Here is a 19,791-nt window from a genome sequence, read left to right as displayed (position 1 = left end):
ATAAAAGTGATCCTTGTCATCACCACCAAAATGCTTGGATGGCACTGAGTGATGGGAGCAGAGTCCAGTGGAGGTGGCAGGAAGGATTTTTGGGGGAAGTGTCAGCAGTGGAGGGTGGGGAAGGGTCCCTGATAAAGTTCCAGCCAGCTTTGGGACTCTCGTGTGAAGCTGAGTTGACAGGAATTGGATCTCTTCTTTCTAGAAAGTATCTGAGCAGCTCATCATGGGTGGTTCTCTCAATTTCTGTTCTGGAAGTGCAGGTATAATTCACCCAAAGAGGAGCAGCCTGCCCAGGACATTGCACTTGCACATTCTCTTCCAACAGCCTGGAGAAATGTGATGGTTTTGTTGCATGTTTGGTGTGAGTGTCTCAGGTGGCTTCTGACATGGGTTTTGGTGGTGTTTTGGCTGTAATATTTGGTTTAGGGCAGCAAAACATGCATGAAATTTCAAATCTCTTCTATAGCCACACGTATACTGAAATACAGGAGGCTGAGCTTTTACCAATTCCCTCCCTAGCTTTAATCTTCCTCTTTTTTGTCCCTTAATGATGTTCACAGCTGCAACAGGACTGTCACTGCACTGCTACAAAGTGCAGGCTCAGTCCTTTGGGGAGAACCTGTGGGATGACTCCATCTGCCCTAATTACAAAACATAGCAAGCTCAGCCTTGTTTCATTTCTACCTGTATTTTAGATCTGCTCTTGCATACAGCCGTGTATAGATACACAAGTGTGTGTAAGCTTTTCATGGCTTTTTATTATGTTTATCTATTAAAAAAATGAGAGAGGCAGGTTTAGATTCTTCTTTGCACACAGCAGAAGGGCTGGATGTCCTCAGTCACAGGGTTAGCTTGGCACACAGGAGATTGCAGAAGGTGGCTGTTAGAACAACTTTGAAGAGTACATGGTGTTCTGAGTTCATCCACTGGCACTGCTCCCACAAATAGCATCGATTTGCAGTTTGTCTGGTTGCTCTTCCCACTCATTCACTGCTTCCAGCAGTGTCTCCTCCTTTGTCCTTTTCTGATACAAACAAGTTGATATTTCAGGTCTTTCTGAGCTGGAGCAAACACTGTTGGGATGAGCATCCTCTGCTGCTCCAGGTGGAAATGATCTGGAGAAGGGTCTAAGGACAAGTGTGTTTAAGCCAAAAAAAAAAGAAAAATCAATGTTCCATGTAGTGTTTGGTTACCCTTTGTGTAACATTGGTGATGTTGCCTCACTGGCTTCAGTTGCAGCAGCAGCAGCACCAGGCTGAGCTGGTGGCTTTGTGTAGAGCCTGGCCTGCTTTGGGGTGGGTGTTTCAGGCTGGAGGGAGGAGTTCTGGCAGATGGCCTCTCTGGAGGGGAGGTGGGTGTCTGTGCACCCCCAGTGTCTCCCAGTTGTGTCCTTGGGAGGACAGGCCCTACCTGCTCCCTTGATGCTCCTGGTGGGAGCTAAGAGAAGACAATACAAGTATCAGGCTAATTACCATACACTGATTGTGGCTGTCTTGGAGGAGAATTTGGAAACTGAAGAGTTTCACAGAATTCACAGAATCACTAGGTTTGGAAGAGACCTTCAAGATCATTGAGTCCAACCCAGCCCCGGCACCTCAACTAAACCCTGGCACATGCAGTGTGTTTTTAAACACACCCAGGGATGGTCACCACCTCCCCGGGCAGCCATTTCAGAACTTTATCACCCTTTCTGTAAAAGACTTTCTCCTATTATCCAACCTAAATTTCCCTTGGTGCAGCTGGAGACTGTGTGCTCTGGTTCTGTCAGTTCCTGGAGAAAGAGCCCAGCCCCAGCTGAGCACAGCCACCTTCCAGGAGCTGCACAGAGAGACAAGGTCACCCCTGAGTCTCCTTTTCTCCAGGCTGAGCACCCCCAGCTCCCTCAGTGGCTCCTCACAGGGTTTGTGTTCCCAGCCCCTCTCCAGCCTCGTTGCCTCCTCTGGACAGGCTCCAGGTCCCCAACATCCTTCCCAAACTGAGGGGCCAGAACTGGACACAGTTTAAGCTTTATAATTTAATTATCTTTGGGGTCCTGACCTGCTTCCCAGGGTCTTCTTGTACCTGGTGCTTTCACCTGTGTGCTCTTACACAAGGGCCTGAAGGAGGGTTCCCTTGGTGAGGAGAGATTGCTGCTTTTTGTGAGCTGGCAGCAAAGAAAAATCGATGGGAGAGGAAGAAATATGATGTGTGAGAGGATGACAGATTCTTGGTTGGAGTAGTGGCCATAATGAAGAGAAACAGAAGACAGTGTATTACAAAATGGATGGGATGGGAAAGAAGAGCCAGTGGTGTAAATGTGCTGCTGGCTGGAGGCTGGGGAGAACAGACCTGTGGCTCTAAACATTTGCACTGGACATGTCCCCTCATGCACTAGATCTGCTTGAAATCTCACCTGAAAAGAAATAATCTCCACAAGAAACTACTTGGAAATAATCTGCACTTTTAGTGGCCACTGACTGTGAGAAAAGTCACCCAGCAGTTTGTAAAACTGAGGCTGAATTTGTCTGGAGAAGCAATATTTTGCTGCCAGCAAATCACCTGCCCTACACCAGCTCCAGTTTGCACCAGGAATTCTCAGAGGTGCTGAAGCCTGAGCAGCAGAATAACTGTGCTCATCACACTGGGGCTGTGCACACACAAAAAGTTAAGCAAATAAAGTGATTTCTTGAATGCAGCTCAGAAAGGAATTTGTACTTAGAGCAACTGGCAGAATATGCCACTTGCTGGTTTTCACTTCCCAACTGTGTAATTTGGAAAGCTGTAAAGAACTGTTAGGGATGACTGTTGGAAATGAAGTCAAAAGAGGTCGTGAGAGTATAAATTGCTTTTCCCCTCCCTGTAGAAGATTTACAGCAACACCTCTTCTTCAGAAAGAACTTGTAAGGCAGGGTTGTGAATCATGTGCATCGTATGGGATGGAGGCAGCAAAACCTGGTTTTGTCACTGTTTAATACTGAGCTAAGAGAAGGTGTGGGAATTGTGGAATTCCAGACTGGTTTGAGTTTAAAAGGACCTTAAAACTTATCCAGTTCCATCCCTCTGCCCCTTCCACTCGATTGCTCAAAACCCCTCCCTGTCAGAATTCACTGGAACAGTACAAAGAGCACAGGTCTGTTTTGGGGGTTTTTTTAGGGGTGTTGGGGTGTTTTTATTTGTTTTGTGTTAGGAACAACAGAACCACAACAATGCAGGAGGCCCTCACCCATGGCCATATCATGACAAGTTACAAAAACCACAGGGTGTATAACACTGGAAATGGTTCTGTGTTCTCTCATTCAAATTATTCCAGCATTTGTGACACTGTTCCTGTGCAATTCCCCCAAATTAGAGGGAGTGAAAGTAAAGGCAGTGATGTATAACAGCTTTCTGGGGGTGGGCTGGAGATTGAGAGGGGTTTTGAGGATGAGAGCCAAGGGGTTGACCTTGGAGACAGGCGAGTGGTGAAGGGAACATTCAGCATTTTTGTAGGGCTGCTAGAACAAAGCACAGCAGGATTGCAGAGAGATGGAGTTCCAAGTGAAATTAGCACTGCAGTGTGGGCTTGCTGAGTTTATTGCATGAGAGAAAACCAAACACCACCAGATAATGAGGTGGCAAAGAGAAGAGCAGGCAGTCCAGGCAGAGCAGAGGACGTGGTGGGCTCAGCAGTCAGGAAACTCCAGGAAAAGCAGATTTTTGGAGGGAGAGAGGAACAGCAACGATGGCAAATGCAGGAAACTGAAAGAGAAGTCCAGAAATGGGCAGTGAGGTGGAACTTATTTAGAGGCTTGTTAGGAAGGAGGAAGAGGAATGGATGTGACATGAGAAGAGCAGAGATGTACAATTGCCTCGAGCAAGAAAAAGATTGTGTTGGCCTGAGTTGAAGGAGAAATGGGAAAGATTCCACTGGTTCTTTCTACACTGGAGCAAATGCTGTGCTCATGCTGGTGAGGATGAGTGATGCTAATGGTAGTCTGGGAAGGAGCTCAAGAGAGAACCGTGGGTGATTATGAAACCAAATATATAAATATTCTCCCCAGTCAGGTTCAATAAGATCTGAAAGATAATAATGCTATTTCTTGAAACATTTGTTTATTAATGTTACTGTGGAGGTGGTTTTGTGTTGTTTGCTGCAGCTGTGGTGGGTGATCAGAATGTTAAATTTCCCTTTTTATGACCAAGGAGATAATGCAAAGTCTTCTGATCACAAGTGGATTTTGTTCATTTTGAAGTTCAAGCTGGATCTCTGAGTCTTGTACTTTTACAAACATGGAAAAACAAGAAAACCTGTTCAAAAGGTTCACTGGGCAGAGGAGTCCAAGGATTTGAATGTGTTTTAATACTGAGCTGAAGATAGAAATTATTTTAAATACTCATATGGCATGAGACTTCTGTTTTTTCCTAAGTAATAAGAAAAATATCTGAATCTCTGAACAGTTGATATCTCAAATGGTTTATTAAATACAGAGTAAAAATACAGAGTAAAAAAGTGTTATTTTCAGGGGAGAACTGCAACTCAATGTTAGAATGTTTTTGATCTCCAAAGGAGATGGGAATAGCCAAGACCAAATGGGTTTGGCAAATTTCCATGTGCAGGAAATGTAGAACCAGTGCAAAAAAGGCTCTAAAACCACAGGGTGTGAAGAAGGGAGAGAGTGGTGCAAGTTGAGAGTCGTCCTGCAGATGATCCAAATGAGAGCCCTCACACTTCAGTGACGAGGGACTATTTCATTAGTTATTGAATCCCAGAATTATTTAGGTGGGAATGAACCTTAAAGCCCATCCAGTGCCACCCCTGCCATGACAGGGTCACCTTCCACTGTCCCAGGCTGCTCCCAGCCCTGTCCAGCCTGGCCTTGGGCACTGCCAGGGATCCAGGGGCAGCCACAGCTGCTCTGAGATAATTAATAAATGAATAATGGGGACTATTAATAAATATAGAGATTGGGAACTCAGATTATTATACCCAAGGGGAAAGCACAGTTTGAATTTCCTTGTGTAGTATCTGGGACCCAGCTATTTTCCATGCTGGAATATTGGGGTGTATTTAAGTGAAAATATCAAAGACTTTCATAGTACCTGTATGTAAGCACAGTCCAAGATCCAATTTCTGTAATCACTTGGGAATTGCAGTCAGCACCTGCAGGGGTCTCTGGGACTGGTGGTGTTCCAAATCTGGGTATTTGAATGACTCCTTGAGAACGAGGTTTGGAAAAGGTCTCTTTTCCAAAGAGTGCCCTCTGCTCTGTCAAAAAGACAAAGTTACACTTGGAAGCTCAAAAACCCTCCCTACGGCTGTGTTTAAAGTTAAAATTTAATTGCCTTTTCTACAAATTTACAAATTTCATCTTTTCTGAAAGGCTCAGGAGCCCCTTGGAGCACAGTTGGTTTTATGCACTCATATATCACAGAAATTGTGGCAAAGGATCTCGGACAGTTTGAGCATTTTTCTTCTTGATACAAATTAAACTCAGGAGCTGAGAGGAAAGGTTTTATTTTAACAGCTGAAACTCTTAACCTGCTTGCAGGAGGAGGAAGGTAAATTACAGAGCCAAGAACCTGTGATAAAAAGCTGGTAATAGGAGGAGGGGATAAAACAGAACATCTTATACAGCCCTTTGGGGAGCCTTAAGAGGGTTTGTTTCTCCATAAATGTATGTACAAAGATGATTTTTTATTTTGCCCTTCTATATAATTAGTTTAAAATGTGATGACAGAACAAAACATCCCTGGTACCTGAGCAAAAAACAAAGGCTGAGGCTTGCAAAATGAAGGTGCTTTAAATTTCTCTGTGCAGTTTTCCAGGCAGAGCAGTTGGTGCTGGTGAAATTCAAGTTAATATTGGCAAGTTGATCTCAGTTTTATGGACTAATGGCAAATTTTTGAGCTCAAGATATTCTGGTTGGCTGGATTATCCATTTTGTGAGCATGGAGCCTTCCAGGGAGGGATCTTGGTGGAAGTGGGATCATTGAGCTGTGTGTTTTGCGCAAGTAATTTATTATTATTATTATATTAATCAGGTGCTTATTTTGTGTGTATGAGCCCACAGTACTGTGAGGAATTAGTTGCTTCTGTTGGAACTTTCTGTCAATGTAAGCTTTGAAAACAATCCTGAAAAAAAGCTGCAAAAATCAATCACACAAATAAAACCATCAACCCCCAACCTCTAAATAACTCAAACACCTCTAAGCTGATACATTATTTATTTATTTTTCTAGTGGAAAATTAAAAATGCAAAGTCATGTTCACTTCGATTTGAAATGTGAGTAAATTGTAGTTAGGGAGGGATTTTTCCGTTTGTGTTTTAACCTCAGTAATTACAGCTGCTACAGCAACAACAATTCTTTTGGAAATGGCTGATCTATGGATTTTAAACCAAATAAATGTTGTCTGCTGCTGGAACTCCCAAAATGCAGCACCAGGCTGTTCCTGAGCAGTTGAAGGTTGTGGCTTCAGTGATGCTGCAGGATAAGTCACTGGCCATGTGAAGAGACTTCAGCAGGGAATTGCATTTCTGCATTTCCCCACAACACGAGAGGCTGGGGCAGCTGGGGATTTGGGCAGCAGCTGCATTTTGCTTTTTATACCCCAGGTTGTTTTCATATGGTGGCAGATTCTCTCCATAAAGGAGAAAAATCTCTGTATAACTCTCTTTGTGTCACCATCTTCTTCTTTATACTTCTGCTGTCAATAAATAGGTGTTTCTAGGTCAAATAATTGGGCACAGGTCAGGGAGGTGTGTTCTGGTGTGGATTTTCCTTGTCTGACCTGTCTGGAGCTCCAGTGCTCCCTTCCAGCCTGAACCATTCAGGAATTCCTGCTTACACAGCACAGGCAAACATTAATATGGAAAAAATAAATAAATAAAATAGTGAAAAAGCAATGCTCATTTTTGCCCCAAATGTGCTGATTTGCCCCTGGAATCCCAAGCTAGTTTGGGTTGGAAGGGACCTGCAAACTCATCTTGTTGCCACCCCCAGTCATGGGCAGGGACACTTTTCACCACCCCAGGTTGCTCAAGGCCCACTCAGCCTGCTCCCACCCCTTTTTCTTTTAGTTTTTAGAAAGTCTCAATTATTTCAAGGTTGTTGGCATTCAGCTTTCAGAAGTAAAATAGAAGTGTTTCAGTGTGGTATTGAGGAAAGAGGGAGCAGTAGAGCAAGAGGGTTTTCCTGGCTTTTAGATGGCTTTGTCACCATTTGCACTGAGGGGTGGAAAGCTCTCAGGGCTGCTGTGGTGCCGAGTTCACTCTGGGGGTTGTTCTGGCAGCTGTTGGAAGCAGCTCCTTCAAAGCAGCTCAGACAAAACCTTCCCACTGGGGGCCCTGAGGCTGTGGGTTCTGTTTCTGTGACAAACTGCTGCCCCACGGCAGAGCCATTTGGGTTGGTTGTGGCAGCTGTGGTGCCCTGGCTGAGACCCCTGGCACAGGCAGGGCTCTGCTCCAGCTGTGAGGGAGCAGAGGGGTCCTTGGGAATGGTTCAACACCTTGTGCTGCTGTTTGGTGTTTGGTACAGGCTGGGAATTGTGTCTGGTGCTCTGTCCCTGATGCTCTCTCTGGCCCCAGTGCTCTCTCTGCCCTGATGCTGTCCCTGTGCTCTGTCCCTGTGCTCTGTCCCTGGTGCTTTGCCCCTGATGATGTCCTTATGCTCTGCCCCTGTGTTCCTGGTGCTCTCTCTGCCCCAGTGCTGTCCCTGGTGCTCTCTCTGTCCCTGTGCTCTGTCCCTGTGCCTTGTCCCTGAAACTCTATCCCTGGTGCTCTTTCTGTCCCTGGTGCTTTCCCCCTGATGCTCTCTCTGTCCCTGTGCTCTGTCCCTGTGCTCTGTCCCTGTGCTCTGTCCCTGTGCCCTGTCCCTGTGCTCTGTCCCTGGTGCTCTCTCTGTCCCTGAAGCTCTGTCCCTGTGCTCTGTCCCTGTGCCCTGTCCCTGAAGCTCTGTCCCTGGTGCTTTGCCCCTGGTGCTCTCTCTGCCCCTGTGCCCTGTCCCTGTGCTCTGTCCCTGGTTCTCTCTCTGTCCCTGTGCTCTGTCCCTGTGCGCTGTCCCTGAAGCTCTGTCCCTGGTGCTTTCTCTGTCCCTGGTGCTTTGCCCCTGGTTCTCTCTCTGTCCCTGTACCCTGTCCCTGTGCCCTGTCCCTGAAGCTCTGTCCCTGTGCCCTGTCCCTGTGCGCTGTCCCTGAAGCTCTGTCCCTGGTGCTCTCTCTGTCCCTATGCCCTGTCCCTGAAGCTCTGTCCCTGTGCCCTGTCCCTATACCCTGTCCCTGAAGCTCTGTCCCTGTGCCCTGTCCCTATACCCTGTCCCTGAAGCTCTGTCCCTGTGCCCTGTCCCTGAAGCTCTGTCCCTGTTGCAGGTGGAAGCCCTGACCCACCAGCCCAGAGCCACCACGGTGCACGCTGTGCGGGACTCGGAGCTCGCCAAGCTCCCGGAGGGGGCCCTGATCTCCATCAAACGCAAATTCCCCCAGGTAAGGGAATTAAAAGCTTTTTCCTGTCTCTCTCAAAGGATGTCTGGGAGGCTCAGGCTGCCTGTTAGCTCCACATCCTCTGGGTTTTCTGAGTGATTGATGAATTCTGAGCAAACGTTGCATGCTCCTTGTCTGCCTGAGCGGATCCATCCCAGACTTCCACCAGCTTTCCTCTCATCAATTTTTTTATTGGTTTTTACTGCAGGGCTGCTTTGTGTATCTGGGAGGAGTTCTGCTTAAATGCAGGATGTTAGCAAAGTGGAAATCACTTAGTGCTACTAATGGGAAATGGAAGTTCAGCTTCTAAAATCTCTTAAAAAATATTATTCATTCCTCCTCCTGGGGCTCAGAGTCCACCCTTGGTTTCTCTGTACCTTTATTGCCACAGCTTTGATATTTGGGGTTGGTTTCCCTCTTCCTGCCATTTTAGGTTGTCAATTCTCATTCTACAGCTGCCAAATCTGTGTCCTGAACACTCTGATTGCTCCCTTTGAATCCATCAGCTCATCCATCTTCTTTAATTCACTTGACATTATATCTCTCTCCTGCAAATTTGGAGACTGACGGACTTGAAATTTAATTCTTTGGTCCCTAAGTGCATCAGGGACATTATACTAAGCACTAAATCATTGCATTGGCCTTACAGGCAATTCTTTAATGCCGTTACTTCAAATTATTTCTGAGTTGTCATTTTGCTGTCTTGAAGACCTAGGCTTTTTTTTAAAATCAGATTTTATTTTTAAAATCCTGCAAAAATAATAACAACCTAATTTAAATACTTGTATTCTCTTGCTTTCCTAGCACCTATAATAACTTTTTTTTAAAACTGTGTAGTATAAAGCCTCCAGTCAAGCATTTTCATAGTACCAAAATGGTGGAGTTTTATCTGTGTTATTGCCAGGAAAATTTAATTATGGCAATAAGTGTTCAGAAGTTATGTCAGTGAAAAATAATCTTTCTGGTTTCCCTGTAAAGATTATTTTTGCTTAAATGTTTCTGAACTTTGTTGGGGATTATTAAGGCACTTCTGGTCCCTGGAGCTCACTTGAACAGACCTGTGAGTTTATTCCTCTCTATTTAATGTGATTCCCTGGCCAGGTTAATGAACTGGGAGCTTAGTACAGAGCTCCCCACAGACTGGGGACATCCCAAACATGTGACATCCACTCTGGAGCTGCTGTCAGCCATTCCCATCCTTGTGACTGATCCAGGAGGGAGGGAATGACCCAGGAGGATTCAAACCCACCTTTCTGCTTGTGTAGTGGATGATTTTACATGTAACTGCTAAACATACAGACTAAATTTCCAGTGTCACAGACTGGTTTGGGTTGGAAGGAACCTTAAAATTTATCCTGTTCCACCCCCTGCCATTAGCAGGGAACCTTCCCCTAGACCTGGTTGCTCCAAGCCCATCCAGCCTGGCCTAAACACTGAGCAATGCCATGAACACTGCTCTGCACTGAGGCTGGGCTCTAATTCTGCCTCTTTATCTGGGGCAGGAATTTATTTCAGTGTCTCTCTTCCCTTTCTGCCAGCTGGCAGAGCTGTTTTCCCGTGAACAGTGATCTCTGTGGAGCTGTGAATCTCTTTGCTTTGCAGTTAAAATTGAGCTTGAGTGTTACATTTATAGCACAATTCAAAACATTTATTTGTAATAGAATTCAAATGTCTTCCCATGTCTGAAGAGTACAACCCATCAGCCTCAAATTCCTGACCTTTTTCAGTATGGAATCAGTTTTCTCTAGATTTGCCTGTAGTCTGGGTAATTAGTTGCAATGAAACAAAATGCTAAAATAGATATTTTAAGGAAATGTGTTGCAACACAGGTTGTTAGAAAGACACATTCGTGCTGCTGTTTGAGGTCTCCAAATTCTAAGTACATGTTAAACTGGTATAGAAAAGTGAGAACTTGCATTTTTTTTTTCTATGGGATTGTTTTAGAACCTCACTAGAAATAGAAAGAACATAAGATAGACATTATGTAGGTGATTTATGCAGTTAATGCCTTCAGACTGGCTTAGAAACTTCAGGTAAAATCTTTTAATATGATTTCAGAGTCCTTGTGTGTTCTCTTTTTTGTCTGTTAGGTCCATCTTGAAATGGTTTGGGTTGGGTTGGAAGGAACTTTAAAGCCCATCCACTGCCACCCCTGCTGTGGGCAGGGACACCTTCCACTGTCCCGGGTTGCTCCAAACCCTGTCCAACCTGTCCTGGGACACTTTAGGAATCCAGGGGCAGCCACAGCTGCTCTGGGCACCCTACACCCTCAGCCCCTTCACAGGGGAGAATTCCTTCCTAAACTCCCATCCATCCCTGCCCTCTGGCAGTGGGAGCCATTCCCTGTGTCCTGTCCCTCCATCCCTTCACCCAAGTCCTTCTCCAGCTCTCCTGGAGCCCCTTTAGGCCCTGGAAGACCACAATGAGCTCACCCCAAAACTCCTCCAGGTGAACAACCCCAGCTGTGCCAGCCTTCCCTCCCAGCAGAGCTGCTCCATCCCTCTGCTCCCCCTGGCCCTGCTCTGGGTCTCTGCAGCAGCTCCAGCTCCTCCCTGTGCTGGGCAGGGCTGGGGCAGCTCTGCAGGTGGGGTCTCACCTGAGCACAGGGCACAGGGGCAGGATCCTGCTTTGGATGCAGGTAAGAGAGGAAGGGCAGAAGTGAGAGAGAATTGAAGTGATGGAGCAAAACTGTAGGGTAGAAATTTGGGAGACTGCCTGAACAACCAAAGTAAACTTTAAGGGATTTTGCTGGAGAAAAGTGCTTGAGCTGGAAACTGATAAATGTTGTGCAGAGGACAGGGGCTAGTTCACTTTATTAGAAAAAGAATCCAGGCATTAGAGGATCAAAAGCTGCCCATGCCTGGACAATGTCAAGTAGTTGAAAAAAACCCCCTAAATTATGCTAACAGAATGCTTTTTGGAGTGAAGAAATTCTGATCTTCTCCTTGATGCTGGAAAAGCTTCAGCACCAGCCTGTGGCAGCACATCTGAAGGCAGAGGCAGACCAAAGGAAGAGAGTCTGGAGGACAAAGAGGCAACTGAGTTAGAAATACTAACCTAGAAAGACAAAAAGCCCATAGAAGGTTAAGGGAAGACATGGTAGCTATTTTCAGATGTATAAAGTTGTCCTGTGCTGGAAAGGGCAGATGCTGCTCACTGCACTGGAACATAGAACTGGGACTGAACTGAAATGGCAGCAGTTGCAGTGAGAAAAAACTCATTCTACTCTCCAGAAAACCTAAAAAATTGTTACTTGTTTTTATAACCTTTTCTAAAATGATCAGTGGAGTAATGCCTAGTGCTGAGCAGAGGGATGGACCAAGGAATCTCTCTGTCCTATTTTCTTGGCTTTTATTCGAGGAGAGTGATTTATACACAGGGTTTATGATGTTGTTTTCCCCATTCAAGCAGAAGTAATAAAGTAATGAAGGGATAGCAGGTGCAATAGCTCTGAAATAATTGACTGGGTAGCAAGAGCTGGCTGGTGATTCAACAGTGGTGGAGGATTTCCCTCTGCAAAGCAGAAAAACACAGGGCAGAAAGCAGCTCTGCCTCTATCAGCTGCATGCTCCTGCACTGCCTGTTGTGAGGTTAAGTGGGCATGAGTCTCACTTGGTGAATAATGGTCAAAGAGTGGTGCTGGTCCCCGAGTCAGGTGGAATCCTCTCTTAGTTCAAGGGAAAACTGGATTTTTTTGGCGTGCCTCTTGGCAACTTCTGCAGAACCTGAATTGTGTGTGTGTGTGTGTGTGTGAACAGCCAAAAACTGGGCAGTTCCTGAGCTTGGATTTCCCTCTCAGTTTGTTACCCTTGAGCTTTACAGAACCACAGAGCATCCTGAACTGGAGGGACCTACCAGGATCATCAAATCCCACCCTTGTCCCTGTCCAGACCCCCAAAATCCCACCCTGGGCATCCCTGGCAGCGCTGGCCAAAGGCTCCTGGAGCTCTGGCAGCCTCGGGGCCGTGCCCATTCCCTGGGCAGCCTGGGCAGTGCCAGCACCTCTGGGGGAAGAACCTTTCCCTGAGCTCCAGCCTGAGCTGCCCTGGCCCACTTCCAGCTATTCCCTGGCTCCTGTCCCTGTCCTAGAGCAGGAATCAGAGCTGCCCCCTCATGAGGAGGCTCCAGACAGTTCCTGTGAAGGCTGAAAACCCCCTTATTTTAGGAATTAGTGGGAGGACTCCATCCTGCAGACTCTTCCCCAGCCATACTGTGTTTGTAGGTGATCCAGGAAGGGTTCCAACTCTGGAATGCATTGTAAGAAAACATTACCTGGTGCGTAATAAAATTGTAAGACGTGGGTGGTACCAGTGAGAATTGTGTGAAATGAGGGAAATCGTGCTCTGTTAGTCCAGGCAGTCATTCCAGTTCCTTGAGCTGGGATGTACAATCTGGAGAAGTGGAATGGCTGATCCTTGGGGGGAGATCCATGTGACTGCCTTCTGTTTTGTCTCCTGGACAGTTGCTTTGGTCCTAGGAGAGAGAGGAGCTGATCTGCTGGGATCTTCCAAGTGACCCACCGTAGCTCAGGTTATTCTGAGGGCTGAAACAGATGGGTGAATGTGGGGAGCCTGACCTCAGTTATAAAGAACAGCCTAAACTTCAGATTATGTGCCCAGAAACGACAGATGTTGATTTCTAGATCCTGCTCAGTCTGCAGAAGCCAAGCTGACATCGTCTGGCTTCTCAGGAAAGCATCTCAACCTTGATTCACTCTGAATATGGCATCCTAGACATACCTAATGGAAAGTGGTCCATGGTGCCAAACTTAATGGTTCTGTCCACCCTGGTGCCCCCAGCTCTCCAGCACAGCCCTCAGGGTTCTCTGCCAGCCCAGAGCATTTGCTCCCTGACAGCCTCTGTGCTCATTTCTGGTGCCGTTCGAAGCTCTCCAGCCTTGCAGGAGTGGAAAGGAATTGATTCTTTCTATTTTCATCCCTGCCTTCAGTTCTGGAAAGTAGGACAGGGAACCAGCTCACGATTCCTGGCACTGCAAAGCAGCATCGAGGCAGCAGCGAGAGCACAAAAATCTGTGAGCAGATCACAGAGATGTTCCAGCATTGCTGCAGAGCTGGGATCACATTTCCTAGATTAGCTTTGACTCTTTTGAGCTGAGTTAGTTTTTAGAATTCTAACTTGGAATTTAGACCTGCCGGTTGCTGATGGAAATGGTGCTGAGAATCTGCTTGGGAGCTGTGGGGGCTGAACTGTGAGACAACCTTTGGCGTGCTGGAAACACATGCTGAGAAATAGAAAGAGTTTTTCTGCATCTTTCTTTTAATTCTGAGTCTGCCCTTGGGGTTTAAATATATTCAGAGCCTGTCATCCAGCTCCAAGTGGAGTTCTGCTATCTTCATAGGAGTATTTGAGCCAGAGCCTCTCTGAAGTGGCTGGAGCCCTCCCCAGGGTTATCTGCCTTACAGAGTGAGCTCTGTAAAGTGCCCTCTTTTCAAAGTGCTGCCCACAAGAACTGAGCTTGATGTGGCACTGGGGAATAGGTCAGGAGAGGCTGTGCTTCTGGATTTTTCTGTATTTGTTGTCCTGGCCCATTCCAGTAAGTGTTCCTTGACTGTAAGAGGAGTGGATGTGAAAAGGAGAGAAGGAATTCAGTGGGAACACTGTGGTCACTGAGTGAGGCTGGCAGGAGGGGGATTAATCAGCACCGGTGCCAGAATGACATTTTTTCTTCAAGACAGGATTGATCCCAAGTGTTAGAAGCTCAAACAGCCCCAGGATAAAGCTTCACTTCCTCTGTAGGCTTCAGCAGGATCTGAAAAGGTGCCAGGAATTGTTGTGAGGGAGTGTGGAGGATTTGCTTTGTCACAGGCTGATCAAACGTCAAAGTTTCAATCAGAGACCCCTTGCTAAGCTCCCTGATTTCAGGACAAGCCAGTGTTTGTCTGATCTGGGGCCATGTGAAGCTTCAATAACATTCTGGCTTTATTCAAGCTGAGGATCTAATTTACCTCTCCTCCTGCCTTGTCCCTTAGAAAAGGCTCTTAAAGCTGGTCAAGGATAATCTCAGCTCCTGGAAAGAGCTTCCCAGAAGCTGTTCAGTGGATTTGTGTGTGTAAAAATGTCTGTTTGCACTGTTTGGCTCCAGTTGTTCTTATTTTGTAGAACAGAAAACCTTTGGCAGGCCTGTTTTTAATGGCAGCTCATCTATAGGGTCTCTGAGTGGCACAAAACCCTTTAACAGGTCTTTTAACTAAATCACACTTGGATGTGAAGCTCTGCAGTACCCTGCAGTGGAGGCACCAGTAGACTATTATTTGACATATTTAATTTCTCTCTGGTGACCAATGAACTGTGTCATGGGAGGTTTAGGTTAAAAGGAGGAAAAGGTTCTTCCCCCAGAGGTGCTGGCACTGCCCAGGCTGCCCAGGGAATGGGCACGGCCCCGAGGCTGCCAGAGCTCCAGGAGCCTTTGGCCAGCGCTGCCAGGGATGGTCAGGGTGGGGTTGGTGGGTGTACAGGGACAGGGGCTGGGCTGGGTGATCCCTGTGGGGTCCCTCCAGCTCAGGAGGTTCTCAAAAGTATTCTGTGATTACTTTGGGGGTGCCTGTTAGGTGGCTGAAGTTGTAAAAGCTGAACTTAGAAGCATTGTCCTATTAGAATTCAGAGGCACTGGAGAGTCCAAGGCTCCTTGTTCCCTGCAGCATCCTGTCTGTTGGGTCTGGATGGTGCTGAAGCATCCAAAGAAGAAAACCCCATTCAGCTTTGTAGGGCTGCAAACATCCCCTGGCTGTGTAGGACTGACACAGCCACGTCAGGTTCATGCCTTCAGCCAGGGCTGCTTTCCTGGCCCAGGAACCTGCAGGAGACAATGGGGAGGAACTTCCCAGGAACCTGGCAGGCTTGGGGAGGCTTCCTGGGGCCTGGTCCTTGGATTCCTTGCACAGGAGCTTTGATTTAAAATCACAGACAGTGAACCCTGGTGCAGGGTAGGGCTGAGGTGATGAACGTATCTTACAGTTTGGGGTTTGTGGGTATTTTTCTTACATATACTTTTATGTATTTCTTCTGTTGTAACTAAAAGGGATTTGTAGCACACAGGACCTTACATCAGTTAGTTGTGGCTGTGAATTTGGATATTGGTGTTGATTTTGTGAAATTTCCCCCTGACTTAGAATCCCAGAATGGTTTGGCTTGGAGGGGACCTTAAAGCCCATCCATGGGCAGGGACACCTCCCACTGTCCCAGGCTGCTCCCAGCCCTGTCCAGCCTGGCCTTGGGCACTGCCAGGGATCCAGGGGCAGCCACAGCTGCTCTGGGCACCTGTGCCAGGGCCTGCCCACCCTCACAGAGAGCAATTCCCAATTCCCAATATCCCATCCATCCCTGCCCTCTGGCAGTGGGAATCCATTCCCCTTTGTCCTGTGCCTCCAGGCCTTTATAAATAGTCTTTCTCCACATTTCTGGTAGGCCCCCTTCATGTATAGTTTTCTGTAAATCAGAAGTTACCTATGACAGAGGAAGCTTTGTTTGGGTTAGTTGCTGTCTGTGAGCAGATAATTCAATTTGCCAGTCCATCCCATAGTGATCACATCCCATAGTATTCACAGATTGAAATAAATGTCCATAGGAAAATATTTTCCAACTGAATTCTCAAGAAAATCACTTTCAAAAGAGCTTTTTGTAAATCAGCTCCTGAGTTTCACAGCTGAATAGGAACAAAAGCTTTAACCAGAACCCAGCCTTGGAAGATTAGCAGGGATAAGTAGTAGTTTGAAATATTTAAAGGGATTACAGGAAATACAGCACTGCAGAATGACTGTAACCTCTTGGTGTGAGAATTCCAGTGGCTTTGGAGCAAGGGGTGCTCTGATAACACCTCAGACCCAGGATGGATGGAGCACTCAGCTCTGTGCTGGCACCAGCAATAGCAGAGCTGAGATCCTGCATGGCCACATCCTGCTCTTGAAACAGGAATTAATCATCCTGAAGAAAGGAAATGCAGCCCCTTGGGATGTGGTGTTTGGGCCTTGCCTGGCCATGAATGCAGAGGCTGCAGGTCTGTGGAGTAATTGAACATTAATTAAGCACAAGGAAAATTAATGATTTCCCAGAAGCTTCTGTGTAGCAGGTGGAGGAACAGTAGACACAGTAGACAGGAGATGTTTGGGGTACGGGAGAGCCTGAGTGGGTCTCACAGGGATGGAGTTGATCCAGAAACAGCCAGGAAGGTGAGATGTTTGTAGGTGGGTGAGGTGGTGAGTGGTGAGCTGGGTGGGAGAGGTGGAATTGTGCTGGGGGAAGTGCTCTCCAACACCATTTGAGAAACAGAAACTCTTTATCCTGTTTTGCCCTGCACAAAAATGTCCTGGGAGTTCATCTGAAAAGGGGACTGGGTGCAAGGAGGAGGAGGAGGAGGAGAAATGGTCATTTCCCTTGGAAAATGTCTCACCTGAACTTCCTGCTGTGGGCCAGGGTTATGAGGTGACATCTGCAGTGTGTCTGTGGGAGCTGGAGGGGTTTGGGGCTTTTGTAGAACAGCACTGATGCACCTGGAGCCCCAAATAGCTTTTGAAATGGATATGTTCTCAGTTTTTTGGACCTGGAAGGTCAGATTTTGTCCTTCTGGCCTGAAAACTTGCATAAGCTCAGGAGAGTGGGTTTTTGTGTGCTTTGAGGATACTTTTGATGGTGAACTCAGTCACCTCCCTGACCTGGGCAGACCCCACAGCTCCAGACTCGCTCCATGAACCCCTGTAGGGCCTCTTTAGGTGCTCTGGGACCTTCCTGAGTCACCTCCCAGCCTGGGCAGGGGATGGGAAGCTGTGTTCCCTGGCAGTTTGGGGAGCTCTGAGCAGACCTGTCCTGGCAGCCAAGTGTCCAATCCACAGCTCCACTGCTCATTCCTGTGATTAACTGTGATTAACTGAGCTGGCTGCAGCTGCTGCTGCTGTTCCTAATCATGAGGAAGGATTAATTCCCCTTCCTCACCAACTAAACCAAGCTCAGCTCCATCCCCAGCACGAGGGGCCCAAAAGCTGTGTTTGCTTTACTACAGGCAATTAACGATCCTCGCCTAATTTAGGAACCTCCCGGTGTTGTTTGATCCGTCTGGGCTCCGACTCGCTGCCTTCTTGCAGATTTTTCTTCAAGCCTTAAATTGAAACTGCCTGATCCTGTGCCAGCAGGAGGGGTGTGTGCAGGGCTGGGTGCTAGAAGAGGCTGTAAAATCCAGGATGTGCCGTAGGGTGAGCACAGCAGATGCTTCTGACTGGGAAGGATGTCTAGCCCCAGGTGATGATGGCACCTTGAAAATGAGAGAATTTGGGAAGGATGTCTAGCCCCAGGTGATGGTGGCACCTTGAAAATGAGAGAATTTGGGAAGGATGTCTAGCCCCGGGTGATGGTGGCACCTTGAAACAAGAGAACTCTGCTTGTGCAGATGTCTGGGAAGTGTTCTGGGCTCTTCTGGCACTGTGATTGAGAAAGACTGACGTTCCCATGGGGAAGGGGGCAGAAGGCTCTGGGAAAAGTAGTGCCCAGGCTGTCCCTGGCTCAGGAGTGTGGGGCAGTGCTGAGGGCTGCACCCCCAGAGGAGGGAAAGTTGTGTTCTCCAGGTCAGTCCAGTTCCTGTCCTACCCCACTGCCAATTCCCAGAGCTTTCCTTGAGTTGTTAAGGTTGGAAAAGTTCTGCAAGATCATAAAGTCAAACCATTCCTCCAGTGCCACCATGATTACCACTAATCCATGTCCCCATGTGCCACATCCACACTTCCAGGGATGGTGACTCCGCCACTGCCCTGGGCAACCTGTGCCAGTGCTTGACCTCCCTTGCAGTGAAGGTTTTCCTAATATCCAACTAAATTCCCCTGGCACAGCTTGAGGCTGTTCCCTCATGTCCTGTCACTTCTTAACTGGAAGAAGAGACTCAGCCTCTCTTGAATTTCCCATAAAGTGCAGCTGGGATAAGGGGCTGCTGAGTCACAGCCCAGATTCTGCACCCAGGTACCCACCCTATACCTATCCTTCTGCCTCCATCTCCTCCAGACACTTGGAGTAACTCTTTCCTTTCAATCCCTGACATTTTGCTCCTAGCCCAAGGGCTAATTCCTGCTTGTTTCCTGCCCAAGCTATCCCTGTCCTCTCCCAGATCCCTTGGCTTCCTTGTTGTCTCTTGGTCTGCATTGAGCTGTGCTGCTCCTTCCCATGCCCTGCTGCTGCATGGGAGTGAGAATAAAGGGGCTTGGAAACCTGAAGGATGAATTTTTCCTGTTGGTTTTCAATTCTTCCCAGCTGCCCTGAATCTGGGGAGAGCTGCTCCTGCTGCCCTGCACACTGAGGGCTGTGGTCGATCAGGTCAGGGCTGCTGTTGATGGAGGGATGTGATTTGTATTGACTTCTCCCTCAGAAAGATGGACAGGTCCCTTTTAAAGGAAAACATTGCCTTTTTGTGAGCTGATATCTGGTGTATGTAATATAAAACTGTGGAAATTTCAGTTCTGAGCTCGGATCCCAAATTGATGTTCCTTGGACGTTGCCATGACTGCGACAGAGTGACTCATCCCGTTCTGGGGAGCAGCTTTGCTTGTTGTACAAAGTCACCAGGGAAATAATTTTCCCTATCTATACATACCAAGGCTGTAAGGTTTGCTCCAGCAAACAAGACAAATAATATTTCCCGGTAATAGGAGCAGCCAACTGGAAAATGAGACCAATAGGTTCTATTCTTAGATCCATCATTAACCTTGGACATATTTTGTAACTTAGCTGGAGCTCTCCTTAGCTGCCTGTAAAGCAGAAAAAGTTATAAATACAGGAGATGGTTTTAGTAAGTAATTAAAATTCTGATGCTTAAGTGCTTCAGAAGTGTAAGATGTTCATGGCACCTCCCAAAACTGCAGAAGGAAAGTCCTGCTGTGCTGCTGCAGGTTTAGGTGAAGCCTGTGAGCTGGGTATAGCAAATGTGCTCTGGGGGCAGATTATATCCTTTAGCAAGGGCCATCAGTCTCTGTTTTTGTGAAGAATTCCCTGTTTCTCTGAATTCTCCCTGTGGCTGGGGCAGTTTTCTGTAGCCACATGTGGCACCTCTGGGGAGTCCCAGAGCCTCAGAGCTTGGTGGTGTTGAGTTGTGTGGTTGGGTGATCATCAGGTTCTGTTGTATTTTGGACAAAGGGAAGCATTTTAGATCCTGAGATTCCAGAATAAGGCAGGAGGCTGGGAGCTTTCCTGCTGTCCTCCCCACAGGGGTGGCAGTGGGCATGGACACTGTGCCTGCTCTTGGGGCAAGGAAGAGGCACTTCCAAGGGCTTTGTCCTGGTCACTGAGGAGATGTTGAGGTGTTGATGTGGCATCTTCACCCACTTGCAGTCATGGCTATGGGGCAGAACTGGCACAGGGTGCCC

At 47.3% G+C, this 19,791-nt stretch overlaps 1 protein-coding gene across 1 annotated transcript in view; it reads left to right on the top strand.

Moving 5' to 3' along the window:
- Window positions 1-19,791, top strand: part of PNPLA7 (patatin like domain 7, lysophospholipase) — a 127,527-nt gene that overhangs the window by 44,006 nt on the left and 63,730 nt on the right. The window contains exon 20 of the mRNA XM_077787845.1: window positions 8,324-8,437. Within this exon, the coding sequence (XP_077643971.1) occupies window positions 8,324-8,437 (114 nt within the window). The remainder of the gene's footprint in view (window positions 1-8,323; window positions 8,438-19,791) is intronic.

The sequence above is a fragment of the Lonchura striata genome, chromosome 22, assembly GCF_046129695.1.
Source record: "Lonchura striata isolate bLonStr1 chromosome 22, bLonStr1.mat, whole genome shotgun sequence".
Classification (NCBI taxonomy): domain Eukaryota; kingdom Metazoa; phylum Chordata; class Aves; order Passeriformes; family Estrildidae; genus Lonchura; species Lonchura striata.
The sequence above is the reverse complement of the archived record's forward strand: the minus strand, read 5'-3'. Positions and strand labels throughout refer to the sequence as shown.